The 20,356-nt window shown below is 34.5% G+C and overlaps 1 protein-coding gene and 1 pseudogene across 4 annotated transcripts in view; both read right to left on the bottom strand.

The window, feature by feature from the left end:
* The window catches only part of EHBP1 (EH domain binding protein 1), a 412,692-nt gene that overhangs the window by 119,053 nt on the left and 273,283 nt on the right, over positions 1 to 20,356 (bottom strand). For all 4 annotated transcript variants that reach the window (XM_053587096.1, XM_053587100.1, XM_053587098.1 and 1 more), the window contains 2 exons: positions 1,590 to 1,768; positions 727 to 775 (listed from right to left, as the gene is read on the bottom strand). In XM_053587096.1, coding sequence (XP_053443071.1) covers positions 727 to 775; positions 1,590 to 1,768 — 228 coding nt within the window. The remainder of the gene's footprint in view (positions 1 to 726; positions 776 to 1,589; positions 1,769 to 20,356) is intronic.
* LOC128583156 (high mobility group protein B1-like) lies at positions 1,778 to 4,365 on the bottom strand (annotated as a pseudogene).

The following is a 20,356-nucleotide window of genomic DNA, read 5'->3' as shown; positions in this document are numbered from 1 at the left end:
TTGGGAAGCTACATCTTAATATATTAATTAATAATGTGGAAAAACATATAGTCATGTGTCATTTAACCATGGGAATAATGCACTGTGAAGGAATTTTGACACTGTGTGAATCTAGATGGTAGAGCCTACTACACACCTAGGTTATATGGTTTAGCCTGCTGCTCTCCATGTTACACATCAGACTGCAATTACCATAGGCAACTGTAACACAGTATTAAGCATGTATCTAAACATGTAAAAGGTACTAAAAATACAGTATTATAATCTTATGGTACCATCATTGTATATAAAGTCCATCATTGACAGAAATGTCAGTATGTGGTACATAACTGTATACAGTTTACCAGAAAATAAGAACCAATTTTACATCTTTTTGCTTCTAAGAACCTAGGTACTCTCTCTGGCTTCTCTTTAGGCTCCTGCTTTCACCCTGTCCCAATATATTTTTCTAAACTTACATAATAGTTATGGCACATACCTGTTTGGGGTACATTTTTTAAAGCTAAATCTTAAAAACAACATGCTTTAATGAAGGTCACACACATAATCTGATACCAGCCTCACATTTGTTGTGATCTTCAAAGTCCATAACAAATCAGAGTAAACCATGTAGACAACTTTCTGTAGTTATGACCTCACAAAATAGCCTCACTTTTTCCAAATTAATAAAGACCTGCAGAAAAGCCAAAATTGAAACTATGGTTTTTTTCTCTCAGCAATTCTCACCTTTTTGTTGTTTTCTTTAATATCTTGAGGATTCAGAGACTTGTAGTCACTGAGGGAGAAAATGGCACAGTGGGTACATATAGTATTAGATACATAGAGCAATAATGATAATTAAACTAAGACTATAAGATTTTATTCTAAACTTTCATTATTCTTAAAATCATGTAATTTTTCTTCTACTGAATACCAAATGCATTTTGTGATGGCAACTTTAGGAGCTGATATAACTGAGCATTATTTAAAAAACTACTAAATGTTTCTGGCCTTTAAATCCAGCTATTAACTGGATTAACAGTGGCAACTGTTTTTAAAACAAACTGAATTAAAAAATTTGACATTCAATAATACCAAACAGTAACTAGCAATTTCACAGCAATTCAATCAACAAAACTAAAAGTGTGGAAAATTAAGGAAATAAATAAATAAAATGATTACATGTTTCATTGCCTGAAGCTTTCTATCTAAAAGAGAAGTTAAGGCAGGAACCAAAGGCTAGTTGACAACCAAACTTACCAGGAGGTAATCCCTGTTGTCAATGTACAAAGAGCTAGAGGCTTATTTGTTTCATCTCATTTTAACACTAACACAATTTTCATAATAATTTGAAGTCTGTTCTTTATATGAGATTAAGGAGAAAATCCATTTTCTTTAAAAATAGAAAAGATTGTTTTTAGGTATCAAGAGGAAGAACATTTCTTTCTGGCACATATTTCTTCTCTCAAAAAGCAAGAGGTATGTGGGTAATAAAACAGAAACAAAGTTAAGCATTTAAGGACACATGCTAAGAAATTATTTTATGTTCTTTTAAAAAATATCTATTATTGACAAAATATTTATAGGGAATAAAAAATGTTTTTACTTACATTAAGTCTGGCCTAAAATGGTGTAATATTGCACAGAAAGATAAACCATTTCTCCATGATGTGGTAAAATTGGTGATTTTTACTCCCCGGTAGTTTTTTGTAACTTCTTTGCACCATACAAGCAATGACTGACTAGCATTTGGCTTTTGCCCCAAAACAGGACTTGGTATAGGACTTGGCTAGAAAAAAGGAAAAGAAGAAAACACTTAAAAGAATTTAATGGAAGATGAAAATTAACGTTAATTGACCTACCAGATCACTTCGAACTCTTTGATGTCAGTTCAGGTCCTTCAAAACTGTCAATTCACGACAACTGTAACTTCCAACAGAGAGACATAAATCTTAAGTTATTATCTTCAGTTTTAGCCCATGGCATTTGCCTGACAGAGATATATTGGTAGATATGCAAGATTTTAAAATTATATGTAAGAACACACCAAGAGCTTTATTGATGAAAATATCATATTAAAATATTTGAAGCTGAATATCTGTGTAACTCTCACACCCTCAGAGTTTTCTCTAAATGCCATCATGTATAAATATGGCTCCTTTTTGACTAAATCAAAAACAACGCATTTTGAAGTTTAACTGTAGAATAAATTATTAGTAGCGGAGAGATTAAAATCATACTAAATTTTAAAAATACAATAATCATATATGCATGAAAAATAATCATATATGCATGAATTAGGTGCTGGCATTGGTCCCTAGCTTCCCAAGGGAAGTACTTTGAAGGTGACTATAGCGATATTCAGAAATGAGGTATGTAGCACTTTTTTTAGGATCAATTCATAAACTTACTTGTCAGACCTCATATTTTAAACAAATAGCACAGGAATAATATATTCAAACATTCTTCTTACATAAATTTAATTGTGGCAAAAGAGTTTTAGAGTTATTAACAATAGTCAGATTTGGTAGCGAAAACACATGACTATATATATATATTTCTTTTTAAATAAAAAAAATTGTATTTACTTAGAAGCATTCAGAATGTCAACAAAACAGCTGCAACTTTTTTTTGCAATTACAGAGTGGTATTCAGTTAACAGAACAACAATTATTTTGTATAAGCTGCATCAGAGACAACTGAAGATGAAAAAACTACCGTCCCCATATATAACTAATTTGTGCTGTGCACCAACAAGAACCTGCTTTAAACTTCCATGCCAATTTACAACCCCCATACTGTACCAGGCAAGGTTAGTGGCTATTAAAAATACCACCAGGACAGGGCTATCTAAAGACACATTCGGTAGTGCGTTAACTATACAAAAAAGACACTGTACAGTTTAAAAACAAATCTTAACACAGCCTTACATTTCAATTTTTTTCTTTAAAAGGAGTGAGTTGTGTACAGGGGGGTTAAATGCTTTATAGACAAGGAAAAAAAACTGTGCTAGAACCAACTTATTCATCATCATCATCTTCTTCATCCTCCTCTTCTTCATCCTCTTCATCATCCTCCTCTTCCTTCTTTTTCTTGCTTTTTTCAGCCTTGGCGACTCCCTTTTTTGCTGCCTCAGGCTTTCCTTTAGCTCGGTCTGCAGCAATATCCTTTTCATTTTTTTCCTTCAGCTTTGCAGCCTTCTTTTCATCAGGCTGCTTGTCATCCACAGCAGTGTTATTCCACATCTCCCCCAGCTTCTTTGCAACATCACCAATGGATAGGCCAGGATGTTCTCCTTTGATCTTGGGGAGATACTCAGAACAGAACAAGAAAAAGGCCGAAGGAGGCCTTTTGGGTGCATTGGGATCCTTGAACTTCTTTTTTGTTTCCCCTTTAGGAGGGATATAGGTTTTCATTTGTCTTTCATAACGGGCCTTGTCCACCTTTGCCATATCTTCAAATTTTCCTTTCTCTTTAGCAGACATGGTCTTTCACCTCTCTGAACACTTCTTAGAAAACTCTGAGAAGTTGACTGAAGCATCTGGGTGCTTCTTCTTGTGCTCCTCGCGACAATTTTGCACAAAGAATGCATATGATGACATTTTGCCGCTCGGCTTCTTAGGATCTCCTTTGCCCATGTTTAGTTATTTTTCCTCAGCGAGGCACAGAGTCGCCCAGTGTCCGTCTGGCTCTCACTTACCCCGGCGCTGTCTCTATGGAGCTCAATGTACTGCAATGGCTGTCGACAATATTTATTTTGGATATGCTCAGAATATCTTCTAATTATCACTGAGAGCTACTTGTGAATATTAAGTGAGTTAGTTGTATGTATATGTTTTAAATCTTAGCTATATATTTGTCCCCATATTCATACACTTAAAAGAGCAATAATGATAATTAAACTAAGACTATAAGATTTTATTCTAAACTTTCATTATTCTTATAATCATGTAATTTTTCTTCTACTGAATACCAAATGCATTCTGTGATGGCAACTTTAGGAGCTGATATAACTGAGCATTATTTAAAAAACTACTAAATGTTTCTGGCCTTTAAATCCAGCTATTAATTAAGAGTGCTAGCTATAATAATAATAATAAAACTTGGACATAAAATAGAGGCCATTTAATGTAAGGTGAAATGAGGACAATTATTTATCCCTAATACCCTTTAAGTTTAATGAGCAAACTATTCTTACCAGACTGCTTATTTAAGAAAGATCAATGATGCCCCCACTTGACAAAAACATGTTAGTGCCATTCATTAATAAAATCATTATTTCACATAATTATGATTTATGCATTTACTGCTTCTCAGACATCTATAGGAAATACCAAGGATGTAACTTCTCATTTTTTATTAACTCTCAGATTAACAAAATATTATATGAACAATGATAAATATAGCAAAGTACTGTTCTTTAATTGATCACCTCTACATAATCAATGCTGACAAATTCACATGTCATAAAATAAACAAGTTTGGATCAATTCTACTTAAAAATGAAAGGCAAAAATGCAATTCCCAATATAGTAAATATACTTTAGAATAAATACTAGCTCTTTTTAACTAGCAATCTAACATGTATAAAAATGAACTATTAAAAATCTTTTCACCTAATAGTCCACTGTGACTTTCAAATTCCTATAGTCACTTAACCTGAAAGTAGAGTGGGGATAAGTTAGGGGATCACTGAGCTAGGCACAAACACATTTTTTTCTTAGATTTTTCCATTACTTAAAGAATTATTTTTATTAAAATATTTTTCTATATCCAATTATATTAATAAAGCATTGTTCATTCCAAGCGTGGGTAGCATATACATGGATTAGATAATCTGCAACTATCATTGCAGTGACTCATTTCAATTATCAGCAGCATGTACACAGATAATGTATAAATGTAATTATCACCACATGATCTAGAATGGCTTTCTGCATATAAGATATTCTATGTGCAAAACAAAGCATTTGCAATGCTTGGCAATGTATCTATTTCTATGGGTTTGGTGAAAGAAGTTCTGAGTGACCCAGTAATTTATTACACGTGAAAGACAGGAAGACATCAAATTCTGTCTATAAAAGGCAGAACTGAACTTTCAAATACAGATAATGCATTATATCTGCTAACAGCAGAATAAATGCTAAAGATAAAGCCACTCAGTTATTTTTCGTAACAATGACAGTAGCTTCTCTTTCAGAAAACCTATTCAAATAACTTGTTGAAAATTTTCCTAAATTTTAATAGAGAAATTTCCATTCCATTGTTTCTACGCTACTCCTCCAACTACAGTTTTTTTCCTTTTGCTGTCTCTTTCTTCCACTGATACAATCACATATCCTTCCACTGATACAATCACAATCACTATTTAGAGTGCTCTAAATAGTTTTCAGTCTCTACACTTTGAGCTGACTCAGGCCCAGGATTTCAACTATCGTTTCCAGACAGATGATTCCCAATATATATTTATAGTTCAAACTATCTCAAGTTGACATTTATAACTAACTGTCTTTCCTGTCATATAAAATTCAAAGTCAGTATGTTTAAAATCTTACTTTTAAACATATTAATTTTTAATGTTTATTTTCATTAAACATTACAAGCAGCATTGTTCTTGCAAATGATACTGCTATTGTCTCAACTGTCTAGACTTTTAATCTTACAATCACCTTTGAATTCTTCCTTCACCTATTATTTCTTACTGGATAATTTTTGGGCAGTTTTGATTCTATTTTTGTAAGATTTTTGTTACTTATCTCTTTTATTATAAAGTTTTCTTGTGGGTCTTCCTTCTTCCAAATTCTCACTTACCTGAAAAACTGCCATAAGGATAGGTCTTTTTCTTGTTTTCATTTCATTTCTTTCTTTTTTTATTTTATTGAGACAGGGTCTTGTGCTGAGGTACAGTGGCATAGCTCACTGCAGCCTTGAACTCCTAGGCTCATGCAATCTTCCTGCTTTAACTTCCAAGTAGCTATGGCTGTAGGGGCTACAGCTAATTATGCCCAGCTAATTTTATTTTATATTTTATTTTTTTGTAAAGATGGGGTCTCACTCTTGCTCAGACAGGTCTCAAACTCCTGGCCTCAAGTGATCCTCCCACCTCAGCCTCCACAAGTCCTAGGGTTATAGGTGTAAACCAATGCACCGAGCTAGCATTGATCTTAAAGCATGGCTCAAAATCTCTAAAGGCTCTCAAGAACTTAAGGATTGAATTCCAAATCTTTCTCAGTGTATTTTCTCTTTAGGTTTATTTACCATTCTTTAAAATCAGTATAGTTTCCTGCCTTTTAAAGATCAGCTCCCCCACCTTCAGTAGTATAGATCATTACCTCCACACAGAACATCTTCTGTCCCAAGTAAAAGTGCTATAAACTCCATTCCATCTTCAACATTTAATTCAAATGGCAACCCCTACATGAATTCTCCCAATTCCTAGTCAGTAGAGAGACCTTTTCAATATTCCTTTGACTCTCCATGTCTCTCTTCTAATACTTATTAGATTTTTCTTTTGCTATAATATATTCAGTTCTCTCTACAAAAAGATTTATTGATTTTCTTTTTTTTTTTTTTTTTTTTTTTTTGTGGTTTTTGGCCAGGGCTAGGTTTGAACACACCACCTCCGGCATATGAGACCGGCGCCCTATTCCTTGAGCCACAGGCGCCACCCAGATTTATTGATTTTTCATTAATTCATAAAATATAATCTGAGCAGCAAAGATGTCTCATATATAATGTTGAGACTTTACATGGATTACTTAATTTAGTCCTCGCAACTCCAGTTTCTGTTATTTCCAATTTATAATTAAGGAAGTTCAGGTCATACACCTAGGAAGCAGGGGAGTTAGAATCTACACCAAGGTATTCCCACCCCAAAGCCTGTACTTTTGAAAAGCACGCATTCACATTTCAAGATAATACAGCTTTAGCGCTATTGTAGAAACTGTAAATTTCTTGAAACTATTACATGCCTTGGTCAATTTCTTATCTTCTTTAGAACTTAGATCGCTGCCCTGTGTATGTCTAATTAATTGATTCAAAAAAGGCAACTGATCCAAACAATTTAAAACTTAAAGAGTATTCTGTTAATAAAGTCCTGTCCATTCAGTTAGATTCTAGACTACTAGCTAGAACTAAAACAAGAACTAATTAAGTCCAGAGCAATGAGATGCACTGCCACTGCTAAAGTTGCAAGACCTTTTGGTCTCTCTACTACTAATTCTTGGAGACTTTTCCCAATTACTGCAAATCACATTTGAGGAAACACTGAATGGATGTGAGAACAGTAAGAATGCTGTATCTGTCCTGGTCTTACTAATATTTTTTTCAAAATATTTTCATTTAAATTACTTTTATATTTGTATAGTAAAACTGAAGTTAAGCTTTGATATTCTACTACTAGGAAATCAGAAAGATAACACCATAATTATAATACTGGAAGGGACTTCTATTTACATTGAAACAAGGTTACCTCACTCTGAATATAATCTTTTAAAAGCTATACAAAATAGTTTAAAACAAACTTCTATGAAACATCAAATAATTATCTCCAAATCAAGACATGGAGAGAGTAGAAAACTAGACAGTAAGTAAAGCTGTCAGTGCTGATAACCACAAAGAATGAGTTCAATCAGAGCTATACTTTTGGAGGACTCCCAAGAGCAATATGTACCTTAACCCCTACTCCCAAAAGTAGAAAAAATCAAATATAAAGATGAAAGCAAAAATAATACAATAGTACCCAAGAATACAATAGTGAAGATTAGCAAAGCCAAAAATTACTTCTTTGAAAAGACAAAATCAATTAAACCTCTAATGTGAACCACCAACAAAGAAAGGGAAAGCAAATTCCTAGAAAAGTATAGGTACTGCCATAGATTCAAGAAAGAAACAGAAAACCTTAACATTCTATAACTATTAAAGAAATTTAATTAGGGGACCTAATGAAAATTCCAGTTGGTTTCACTAATAAGTTTCACCATGCATTTAAGGAAGAAATATCTCCAATAGTACATAAATTCTTTCAACAAACAAAAATGGGTTTATTCCCTAATTTATTTCATTGGCCTAATAAATCTTTATACCAAAACTCAATAGGAAAATTATAGGAAAATCTGTTATGAATATAAAGGCAAAAGTCTTAATAAAATATTATTAATTTATAAAAAAGGATCATACATCTTCAACAAATTATACTTACTTCAGAAAGGCACATTTGGCTTAACGTTAGCAACTATTGAGGTAACTTGACAAAGTAAGAGATTATAGGGAAAATATATAATGCAATCATCTAACTAGATTCAGAAAAGCACTTAATAAAATTAAATGTCCATTTATATTCTAAAAAATAACTTCGCATACTTATAGTAGTATAGAAGCTGTCAGTAAAAAGATTATAGTAAATACCACAATGATGAAATATTTAAAGTTTTTCCTTTGAGATCAAGAATCTGTTCACCACTTTTATTCAACACTGCACTGGAGGTTCTAGCTTGTTCTTAAAGGTCAGAAAAAGATATAAAGGTATAAATATCAGAAAAGAAAATGGCAAAACATTATTTGTAAATAATATAACTGAATATGTAGAAAATCCAAAAGAATGTATAGTTTATTAGATTAAGAGAATTTACCAAGGTTTTCAGATGCATAATAAATGTATAAAACCAATAGCACTCCTATACATTAACAAAATATTATAGAAAGAAAAAATTTGAAAACCATTCATAGTGTCATTAAAAAAATCAAATACTTGGCACAAAATCTACAAATAATGTTCATGACTGCTATAAAAAAAAAGTTTTAGTGTGAGAAAGTAAAGAAGACCTAAAAAGATGAAGAGATACACTACATTCATCGATTAGCATACTCAGTTTTGTAAAGACACCAATTTTTTTCCAGGGAGAAAAGGTTAAAACAACAGGCCTAAATTCTTTCTCCATAAGGAAATGACCTCTAATTTTCTTATTCTAACACCATTTCCATGGAAATATATATTGGATTATGCTAAATGTGAGTTGTTAGCTGTATTAATAGGCCACATTATTTATGGTAAAAGTGACCCCAGCTGGTGACCTGCATCTGTACTTAAATAAGTATGAATAAACAAACCACAAATGCCTGCTGAAAAACATAGGCTGCAACTTCCCTAAGATTAGTGTGATTCATATAACCAAAGATGTCCCTTGAAAGACCTGATAGTTAAGTGTGTGGGTTGTTACATATACAAGATCCTGTATCTTACAGAGCACAGTGGTCCACACTTACCTACCTGGTCTTGCCACCTTACAACTGAACAACTCTCGCTCATGAGGGGCTAACATGTGGCCTAGCATACCTGATGCTATCATGGTAACATATTGTATTTCCTGTCCTTAAAGTTAACTATAGCTAAAAATAACTATACTTATCCCCACTCCAAAAGGTTTAAGCTAGAATATACAAAGAACCTCCACAAATTAGTAAGAAAAAGTCAACTCAAAAAGAGATGGACAAAAATTGAGTTTGTACTTTATAAAGAAGAAATCTATCCAGTAAATATGAAAATTGCTCTATCATGTTAGTATTCAAAGGATTGTACAGGAACTACTGCACACTTCTCAGAGAGGCAAAAATTTTAAAAGTCTTTTAATTGAGATAAAATGAAATTGTAATAAAATTAAAATACCAAGTGTTGTCAAAGATGTGGACCAAAGGGGCTCTCACAGGTTGATGAAAACCTCTGGCATCTATTATGCTAAATTTGAAAACATGCATATTCTATGACCCAGCATTTCCCACATTTATATCCTATACAAATGCATGCTTATACAGATAGAATGCATGTGCAAAAAATGTTCACAGTAGCACTGTTCAAAATTTCCAAATGTGAAAATAACACAAATGTTCACTGAGGATAAAATGAGTTTCAACATTGTGACCTATTTAGATAGTGAAATATTACACACATGCACACACAGGTACATATGTGGTATAATGAATTTTAGAACATAACAGTGAAGAACACAAGTACATATGTGTATATACCATGTTATTCCATTTACATAAAGTTAAAAGCCAGTTAAAACTAAACTGTATTGTCTAGGAATTCGTACTTGAAACTATAAAGCAATGACCAAGTTGATTACCAAAAAATTAAAATTTTGCCAACACTACAGAAGCTATCCCATTTTTGTGCCTCTCCTTTACCCCAACACTTTTCTTCTTCCCTAGAGATTGCTGGTAACATTAACAAATGTTATTTTTCATATTGTGTAGTTAAATGTGACAACATTAAGATGATTTACATGCGTAGGAGTCAACGTTTTCCAGATGAACAATGTATGCAGCCACAAAAACACACATGCAGGGCGGCACCTGTGGCTCAGTGAGTAGGGTGCCGGCCCCATATACCAGTTATATTCCCCATATAACTGGAACAAAACTGCAACAACCCAGCCAAAACTGCAATAAAAAAATAGCCGAGTGTTGTGGCGGGCGCCTGTAGTCCTAGCTACTTGGGAGGCTGAGGCAAGAGAATCGCCTAAGCCCAAGAGTTGCGAGCTGTGATGTCACAGTACTCTACCAAGGGCAACTAAGTGAGACTCTGTCTCTAAAAATAATAAATAAATAAATAATGCAATTGGACCAGTGTTGGGGTTGCTCATGCCTGTAATCCTATCAATCTGTGAAGCCCAGGGGGAGGATCCGTTCAGTTCAAGAGTTTGGTGACCAGCCTGAGCAAGAGCAACACATTGTCTCTACTAAAAATAGAAAATTAGATAGGCATTGTGACAGGTGTCTATAGTCCCAGCTACTCCAGATGTTGAGACAGGAGCATCAACAGAACCCAAGAGTTTGAGGTTGCTGTGAGCTAGACTGATGCCATGGCAGTCAAGGCTGGAACAACAGAGTGAGACTCTGTCTAAAAAAAACCAAAAAAACAAAACCCAAAACAGTTGAAAATGCCACATATACCAATGTATGCTTTCAGATTACACACTGCAGCTAACTTAAACTATCATCTGTGAGTTCTGGAGCAGTATCATGACAATCTCCAATTATTTGAAAAGTATTATAATTCTCTTTAATTTTCTAATTATATATCTGAGGAAGGTCAAATTTTCTTCATAGACTACAACTAAAACAATGCATTAGAACAGATTGATGCAGAAATTGTTTTTGATCAAGCCAGATGTTAAGACACTGGCAAAAATGAAAAACAATGTCACTCTTCTTAATAAATTGTTTTTGTTTTGGAAAATATAGTCATTTTCATGAAAATACTGTTATTTATATTAACATGTAATACAGTGGTTTTATGTAATTTTAATTACATAAATAACATTCAACATAACATGTAATACAGTGGTTTAATATAATTTTAAAATTTAAATAAGAAATTTTTAAAATTTCTTTGATTAATTTTAAAATTTCATTGATATTGTAAATATCATATGGCATTGTGGCATAACTCACAAAAAGAAAAGTTCTTTGGATCCTCAATAACTTTTCATTAATTTATTTTTATTGTGGCAAAATATACATAATATTTATCATCTTACCCTTTTTAAGTGTACAGTTAGTAGAGTTAGATATTCACATTGTTGTAAAACAAATCTCAAACATTTTCATCTTAGAAAACTGAAACCCTAACCACTCATCCTTCTAGTCCCTGGTAACCACCATTGTACTTCTATTTCTATGAACTTGAAGACTTTAGATAGCTCTTATAAGTGGAATTATATCATATTTATCTTTTTTCCCCCCTGGGACAGAGTCTCATTCTGTCACCCTTGGTAGAGTACCAAAGCATCATCATACCTCAGAGTAAACTCAGTCTCTTGGGCTCAAGAGTTACTCTTCCCTCAGCCTTCCAAGTAGCAGGGACTACAGGTACCCACCACAACCCTTGACTAGTTTTCTATTTTTAGCAGAGATGAGACAAGGTTTCATTCTTGCTCAGGCAGGTCTCGAATTCATGAACTCAAGCACTCCAACCCACCTTGGCTTACCAGAGTACTAGGTTTATAGGTGTGAGCCACTGTGGCTGGTAATATTTATCTTTTTGTGATTGGCTTATTTCACTTAGCATAATGTCCTGATGGTTCATCCATGTTGTGTAGCACATGACAGATTTCCTTTCTTTTTCAGGCTGAATAACATTCTATTATATGTCTGGTGTGGTGGCTCATGCCTGAAATCCTAGCACTCTGGTAGGCCAAGGCAGGAGGATTGCTTGAGGTCAAGAGTTTGAGACCAGCCTGAGCAAGAGCAAAGCCCCCATCTTTACTAAAGAAGGTTGAAAAATTAGCTGGATATCGTGTTGTGTGCCTGCAGTCCCAGCTACTCAGAAGGCTGAGGCTGGAAGATTGCTTGAACCCAGGAGTTTGAGGTTGCTATGAGCTAGTGTGAGGCCATGGGACTCTAGCTAGCCCAGGCAACAGAACGACACCCTGTCTCCATCAAAAAAAAAAAATTCTACCATATGTACGCATGTATGTCACACACATATACACGCATCACACTTTGTTTTTCCACTCATCCATCAATGGACATTTGGGTTGTATCTACCTCTTGGATTTTGTGAATAGTGTTGATATGAACATGGGTGTGCAAAATCCACTTTGAGATCTTGTTTTCAATTCTTTGGGGAATACAGTAGTGCCCCCTTATCTATAAGGATATGTTTTCAGACTTACAGTATCCATGAAACTATGGATAGTACCAAACCCTCAATATACTGTACTATATTTTTTCAATCTGATAGCCAAGATGGCTACTAAGGAGCAAAGAGGAGGGTATCATATAAACCATGGATACAACAGAATAAAGGGATGACTAACATATTGGATAGAGAAAGAAGGAGGGCATGAGATTTCATCACACTACAAAGAATAATGCACAATTTAAAACTTACAAATTGTTTATTTCTGGATTTTCTTTTTAATATTTTTTGATGAAAGTTGACTGTAATTAAAACCTCACAAAGGGAAACCACACATAAGGGTGTGGTTACTGCATACTTAGTGGAATACTGCATACTTAGTGGAATCTTTTTGAGGAACCAAGATACCATTTGCCACAGCAATGTATCATTTTTACATTCACAGCAACAGTGCACAAGGGTTCTAATTCTTCCATATCCTCCCAAAACTTGTTATTTTCTGGGCTTTTGGGGGAGAAAAGGATAATAGCATCCTAATGGGTGTGAGGTGGTATCTCATTGTTGTCTTGATTTGCATTTCCTAATGATTAGAGATGCTGACCATCTTTTCATATACTTCTTGGATATTTATATGTATTTTTCGGAGAAATGTCTACTCAAGGCCTTTGTCTATATTTAACTGGCTTGTTTGATTTTTTTGTTGTAGAGTTTAAAGTGTTCTCTATTATTCTGAATATAAATCCCTTATCAGATATATTATTTCCAAATATTTTCTTCTGTTTTGAAGAGAGGAAATATTTTCACTGTTGATTTTGTTTCTTCAAAGCACAAAAGTTTTAAATTTTCATAAAGTCCAATTTATCTTTTTTTTGTTATCTATGTTTACAATGTCAAATCTAAGAAATCATTGCCAAATCCAATGCTGTGAAGCTTTTGCTCAGTTTTCGTCTAAGAGCTTTATAGTTTTAACTCTTACATTTGAGTCTTTGATCATCTTGAATTGATTTTTTGTATATGGTGTTAAGGGCCCAAATTCATTCTTTTGCATGTGATATCCAGTTTCCTAACACTATTTGTTGTAAAGAAGTCCTACTCCATTAAGTGGCCCTGGCTTCCTTGTTGAAAATCATTGACCTTACATGTGGAGGTTTGTTTTGGAGTCTCTATTCTATTCCATTGATCTATATGTCTGTCTTTATGTTAGCACCATCCTGTTGATTACTGTAGCTTTGCAATGTCTTGAAACCAGGTAGTATGAGAACTTTTGTTCTTTTTTAGGATTATTTTGGCTATTAAATATTAAAATGAGTTTTTGTATTTTTTGCAAAAAAATCATTGAGATTTTGATAAGAATTACATTAAATATGTAGATTTCTTTGGGTAGTATTAAATATTAACATTAGGTTTTCCAAACCATGAACATGAAATACCTTTCATTTATTCATGCCTTCTTCAATTTATTACAGAAATGTTTTGTCACTTTCAGTGTGCAAGTCTTTGGCCTTATTAGTTAATTCCTAAGTAATTACTTTTCATACTATTGTTAATAAAATTATATCCTAATTTCCTTTTTGGATTATTCATTGTTAGTATATAGAAATATAACTGATTATTTTTTGTTAACTTTGTACCCTACTACTTTGCTAAATTTTGAGGTGAGATCATTAAGGTTTTCTACATTCAAAATCCCATCATTTGCAAACAGATGATTTTATGTCTTCCTTTCTGATTTGGATGCTTTTTTTTCTTTTTCTTGACTAACTTCTTTGATTAAGACTACATGGAAAACAAGTGGCAAGGATGGGGCATCCTTGCCTTCTTTCTAATCATAGACAAAAAGTTTTTAGTTTTTCAGTATAGAGTGTGACATTCTCTGTGGGTTTTTATCAAGTATGGTACCCTCCCTTCAATTCCTAGTTTGCTGAATGTTTTTGGTTTTTAATAATGAAAACATACAAAATTCTGGCAAATGCTCCTTCTGCATTGATTGATATGATCATTTTATCTCTTTCCTTCTATTGATATGGTGTATTACATTGATTGATGTAACACATTGAACCACACTTGCATTCCAGGAATAAATCACACTTGACCATGGTATATACTTCTTTAATTATGCTGCAGAATTTGGCTTGCTACTATTTTGTTGAGATCAATGTTCACAAAAGATATTAAATCTGCAGCTTTGTTTTCCTCTACTGTGTGTCTGGCTTTGGTATGAGGGTAATGCTGGCCTCACAGAATGAGTTAGGGAATATTCCTCCTTAATTATCAGGACAAGTTTGAGAATAATTAATTGTTAATTGTTCTTTAAATGTTTGGTAGAATTCACAGGTGAAGCCACTAGGTTTAGGGCTTTTCCCTGTTGGGAGATTTTTTTGATTACCGATACAATCTTCTTATTAGTTACAGGTCTATACAAATAAGATCTGTATATACAAGGTCTATACAAATAAGTAAACACATGGTTTACTTTTGGTAGGTTTTGGGTTTCTAGGAATTTGTCCATTTCATTCTAGGTTGTCCAATTTGTTGATACAAACTCACAGTACTTTCTTATAATTCTTTTATTTCCGTAAAATAGGTACTCATATCTCCATTTTAATTTCTGATTTTAGCATTTGGGGCCTTTTTTTCTTAGCCCATGTAGCTAAAGTTTGTCAATTTTGTTGATCTTTTCAAAGAATCGACTTTTTGTTTAATTAATTTTCTCTTATTATTTTCTAGTCTCTATTTTGTTTATTTCTGCTCAATCTTTATTACTTCCTCCCTTCTAGTTAATCTAATCTAATCTTTTTCTAGTTCCTTAAGTTATAACATTAGGTTGCTGATTTGAGTTAATCTAATCTTTTTCTAGTTCCTTAAGTTATAACATTAGGTTGCTGATTTGAGATCATTTTTATTTTCATTTTTCCCCCCATTGGAAATGACATTAACCTCCTTCTTCCTTTACAATTTGATCTTTCTAAACTGTTCCCATCAATGTCCTCTTTTCCTCTACAGTCTGGAAGCAGCCACGGTCAAACTTACAGGTGTTTTTTTTTTTTTTTTTTTTTTGACACACAGTCTCATTTTATCACCCTCGGTAGAGTGCCGTGGTATCAGCTCACAGCAACCTCAAATTCTTGGGCTCAAGCAATTCTCTTGCCTCAGCCTCTCAAGTAGTTGGGACTACAGGTCATGCCACAACATCTGGCTATTTTTAAGAGATGGGGTCTTGCTCTTGCTCTAGCTGGTCTCAAACCCATGAACTCAGGATTACCTGTGAGCCACCACAGCAGGCCACTTGCAGGTGGTATTGTTAAAAATTGAGGTCAACTTTTTCAGGAGACCACCAGCAAGGACTTGAAGGGTGAACACTGGTTTCTTCCTTCTATGCAGGCTTCTAGTGTAACAAAGCCACTGGCTATGTTAGCAGAGTGGACAAAACCACCCTGTGAAAAAGGCCATCACATCAGCAATGGGAGCTGAAGACAGGAAAGAAAACTACTTCACATGCATGACCTTTTCAGTTTAAGAGGTCGTTCTCATACCCCACACAACCCCAGCCACCTCTGACCACAGGGCTTTCTCTTTATTGTATTTTAATGTAAGTGTTTATCGCTACAAATTTCCACTCAGCACTACTTTCATCATGTCCAGTAAGTTTTGGTGTGTTTTCATTTTCACTTTCATTTTCTAATTTCTCTTGTGATTTCTTCTTTAATCTAGTCATTAAGAGTGTGCTGTTTAACTTCCACAAATTTGTGATTTTTTTCCAGTTTTCTTTTATTATTTTTAACTTCATCCTGTTGTTGTCAGAGAAGATATTTTACATGATTTCTATCTTTTTAAATTTAGTGAGACTTAAAATTGTGGCTTAATTTCTATCCTAGAAATGTTCCATGTGCACTTGAGAAAATGTGTTTTATATTGTTGTTGGGTAGTGTTTTTATGTCTGTTAGATTTAGTTTGTTACTGCATTGTCCAAGTCCTCTATTTCCTTACTTTGAATGGGGGTTTTGAAGTCTCCAACAATTATTTTCAATTTTGCCCATTTCAGCTTCATATATTTTGATGGTCTATTATTAAGTATGTAAATGTTTATGATTGTTTTATCTTCTTGCTATATTGAACCTTCTCTTACTGCATAATGCTTTTTTTTTTTTAATTTTGAGACAGTGTCTCATCCTACTTGAAGTCTGTTGATCTTAGATCTTTATACTTTTGCCCTTCATCAAATTTCAGAAGTTTTGGCCATAAGTTTTTCTAATAGTCTCTCTGCCTTTCTCTCTTCTTCCCCTGGGATTCCCATAATGTGTACGTTGGTCTGCTTGATGGTGTCCTACAGGTCTCTTAGGCTCTATTCACTTTTCTTCAATTTTCCTACTTTCTGTTTCTCAGACTCAATAGTCTTAATTGTCCTATGTTGAAATTTGCTGATTCTCTCTTATACCTGCTCTAATATACTTTTTTTTTTCCTGGAGACAAGAGTCTCAAGCTATTGCGCTGGGTAGAGTGCCATGGCATCACAGCTCACAGCAACCTCAAACTCTTGGGCTTAAGTGATTCTCTTGCCTCAGACTCCAAGTAGCTTTGACTACAGGCACCTGCCACAATGCCTGGCTATGTTTTTGTTGTTGTTACAGATGTCATTGTTGTTTTAGCTGGCCTGGGCGAGGTTCAAACCCACCAGCCCTGGTGTATGTGGCCGGCGCCCTACCAACTGAGCTACAGGTTCCACCCTCAAATATACTTTTAAATCCCTCTAGTGAATTTTTCATGTCAGTTACAGTACTTTTCAATTCCAGAATTACTTTAGTTTCCTTTTAAGTTTTCTCTTTCAGTATTTCCATTTTTTCATACATAGGTTTCTTGACTGTTCCCATATTTTCTTTTAGTTCTTTGAACATCTGTAAGACCATAGTATTTTGTCTAGAAGATCCATCATCAGATCTTTCTCAGCAACAGTTCCTCTTGGTATTGTTTTTCTTCCTTTGAATGGGCCATACATTTGTTTCTTTGTATATTTTGTGGTTTGTTGTTGTTATTGTTTTTAAAAACTAGACATTTGAATCCTATGATGTGATAACTCTGGAAATTATATTAGCTCCTTCCAGAATTCAAAATCTTCTTCCTGAGCAATTACTGGGTTTTATTATTATTTTTTATTATTACAGGTAATCTCTGCCTAGGATCAATCTGAAGTATAAATATAAAGTCTCTTTAAGTCTTTTCTGTGCTTGCCTTCCTCTGGACATGTGTAGTGACTTTCTAGTTTCTCCTCTATGCAGCTGGTTTTGAATATTCTTTCTTTTCTTTTTTTTTTTTTTTTCTTTTCTGAGACAGAGTCTCACTACGTCACCCTCAGTAGAGTCCCGTGGCATTATAGCTCACAGCAACCTCAAACTCTTGGGCTTAAGCAATTCTCTTGGCTCAGCCTCCCAAGTAGCTGAGACTATAGGCACCAGCCACAATGCCTGGCTATTTTTTGGTTGTAGTTGTCATTGTTTGGCAGGCCCGGGCTGGGTTCAAACCCACTAGCTCTGGTGTATGTGGCTGGAGTCCTAGCCACTGAGCTACAGGCACTGAGCCTTTTTCCTTGCTTTTGAATATTCTAATCTTCAGTATCTGTCTCCCAAAACAGGAAAAAATGATAAATGAAGAGAAAAACTAAAGCTGCTGGCCCTTTTATCCTCTGGAAGTTACTTTAGCCAAAAGAAGGAGAGGCTTACAACAACAGGAGGTACAACAACAGTGGCCATTAACCTACCTTTTGCCTGCATCTTGTGATCAGAAGAAACAACCATCATTTGTCAGAATACAAATTGATATTTGGACAGGGGAATGAGTAGCCACTATTGAGTTAAGAGCTGAAACTGACCCAAATTAACCACTATTACTAATCAAGTTTTCCCCTAGAAGGTTTCAATAGACTATAGTATTCCAGAATAGTTATAGTAGACAGATTCTGCCAGTGCAGTTGTAGCCCAAGTGAGGAGACAGATTTATGCTTCTTCCTACTCTGCCATTTTCCTAGGATCCCCTACTTCCTCAAAAATTTTTAAGAGTATGGGTGGTGCCTGTGGCTCTGTGGGTAGAGTGCTGGCCCAATATACCAAGGGTGGCAGGTTCGAACCCTTGAACCCAGCCCCGGCCAAACTGCAACAACAACAAAAATAGCCGGATGTTCTGGCAGGCACCTGTAGTCCCAGCTACTCAGGAGGCTGAAGCAAGAGAATCGCTTAATCCCAGGAGTTGGAGGTTGCTGTGAGCTGTGATGCCATAGCACTCTACTGAGGATGATAAAGTGAGACTTTGTTTCTAAAAAGAAAAAAAAAATTTTTTTTAAGAGTATAACTTGGTCTTTTTCTTTATATATACAGGATCTCACACTGATGCCCAGGGTAGAGTGCCAGGGCATCATATCTCACAGCAACTTCAAACTTTTCGGCTTGAGCAATCCTCTTGCCTCAGCCTCCTGAGTAGCTGAGACTATAGGCATATACCACTATGCCCAGCTAGTTTTTCTGTTTTTATAGGAAAGATGGGGTCTTACTCTTGCTCACTCTAGTCGTGAACTCATGAACTAAGAAATCATTCCACCTTGGCTTTCCAGAGTGCTAGAATTACAGGCATGAGCCATCACACCCAACCTATAACTTGGTCTTGAGACAAAAAAGTCTGAGAGACACTCTTTTAGACAATGCAGAAATGTACATTTGGAAACTGTTCTATTTTTAAACAACCAAATCAACCACTTTCAGCTTTGAGTATACCAATGGAAAAGAAGCTAATAAGACTAACTGGTGGCTTAAGTTTAAATTCTAGACTCTAAACTAAAGCACCAGTTCCAAAAAGAGTCTCCATATGTCATTAAGGAATAAACAGATTGAAAAGATGGAGGATACAGAAAAATAAAGATGTGTGCAGGATATATTTATATCTACGACATTTCATTACAGGGCATTCTGTAGTCATTTACTTAATTAAATATTGTGCATTGTAATAAGGTTGCTAGAAAAACACAGAAATACAATGTCCCACTCAGACCTATAGCCTTTACTATGATTATTTCTTTAAAACTTACCACTGTAGTCATAAATCAAAGAGTACTACAAAGATAGTGAAATTTCAAGCACAATGATTACAATATAGTCAGTAAAAAGGGTAAAGTAATGGCTAAAAAATAGCAACTGAACAAATTATCAGATATCAAAGTGCTAAAAGACATTCCTCTGTTGGTCTCTTATGTTCCTATTCATCTTGCTAGCGTGTTCAAGAATGAAAAGTCCTAGATGCTCTCTATTCAGGCCATTTTCACAGGTAAGTAGTTTTTGGGATAAGGTAGTATCTCCCTCCGGGACAAAAAGCAGGATTACTTAATGATTACTAAAGAAGTGGTGGATTCACAAAGCTCAGTGTTCTCAGGTATAATGCAAACCACTGTGTGTACAGAATTCATTTGAACATTCATGTCACTTTAGGGGACTTGGTGGCACAGAGAATCAACAAACATGCTGATGCACATGCTCCTTGTTGTGCGATGAGTAACAAAATCATTTTTCTCTGAACTAAGAGTTTGAAATCTTCCATCATCCACGAAACATTAACAAGTGGCTATCTGATCACCTTGCAAATAGGATAAAATCCTACATCTGATAACATTTTATTCACCATGTCTACCTGAAAACATTGTCCCTTTACTCACACATTCAGGCTTGTTTAGTTTCATATACATAAAAAGTATGTGTT

This window comes from Nycticebus coucang, chromosome 4 (assembly GCF_027406575.1).
Source record: "Nycticebus coucang isolate mNycCou1 chromosome 4, mNycCou1.pri, whole genome shotgun sequence".
Taxonomy (NCBI): Eukaryota; Metazoa; Chordata; class Mammalia; order Primates; family Lorisidae; genus Nycticebus; species Nycticebus coucang.
This window is presented reverse-complemented; position numbering and strand designations above follow the sequence as displayed.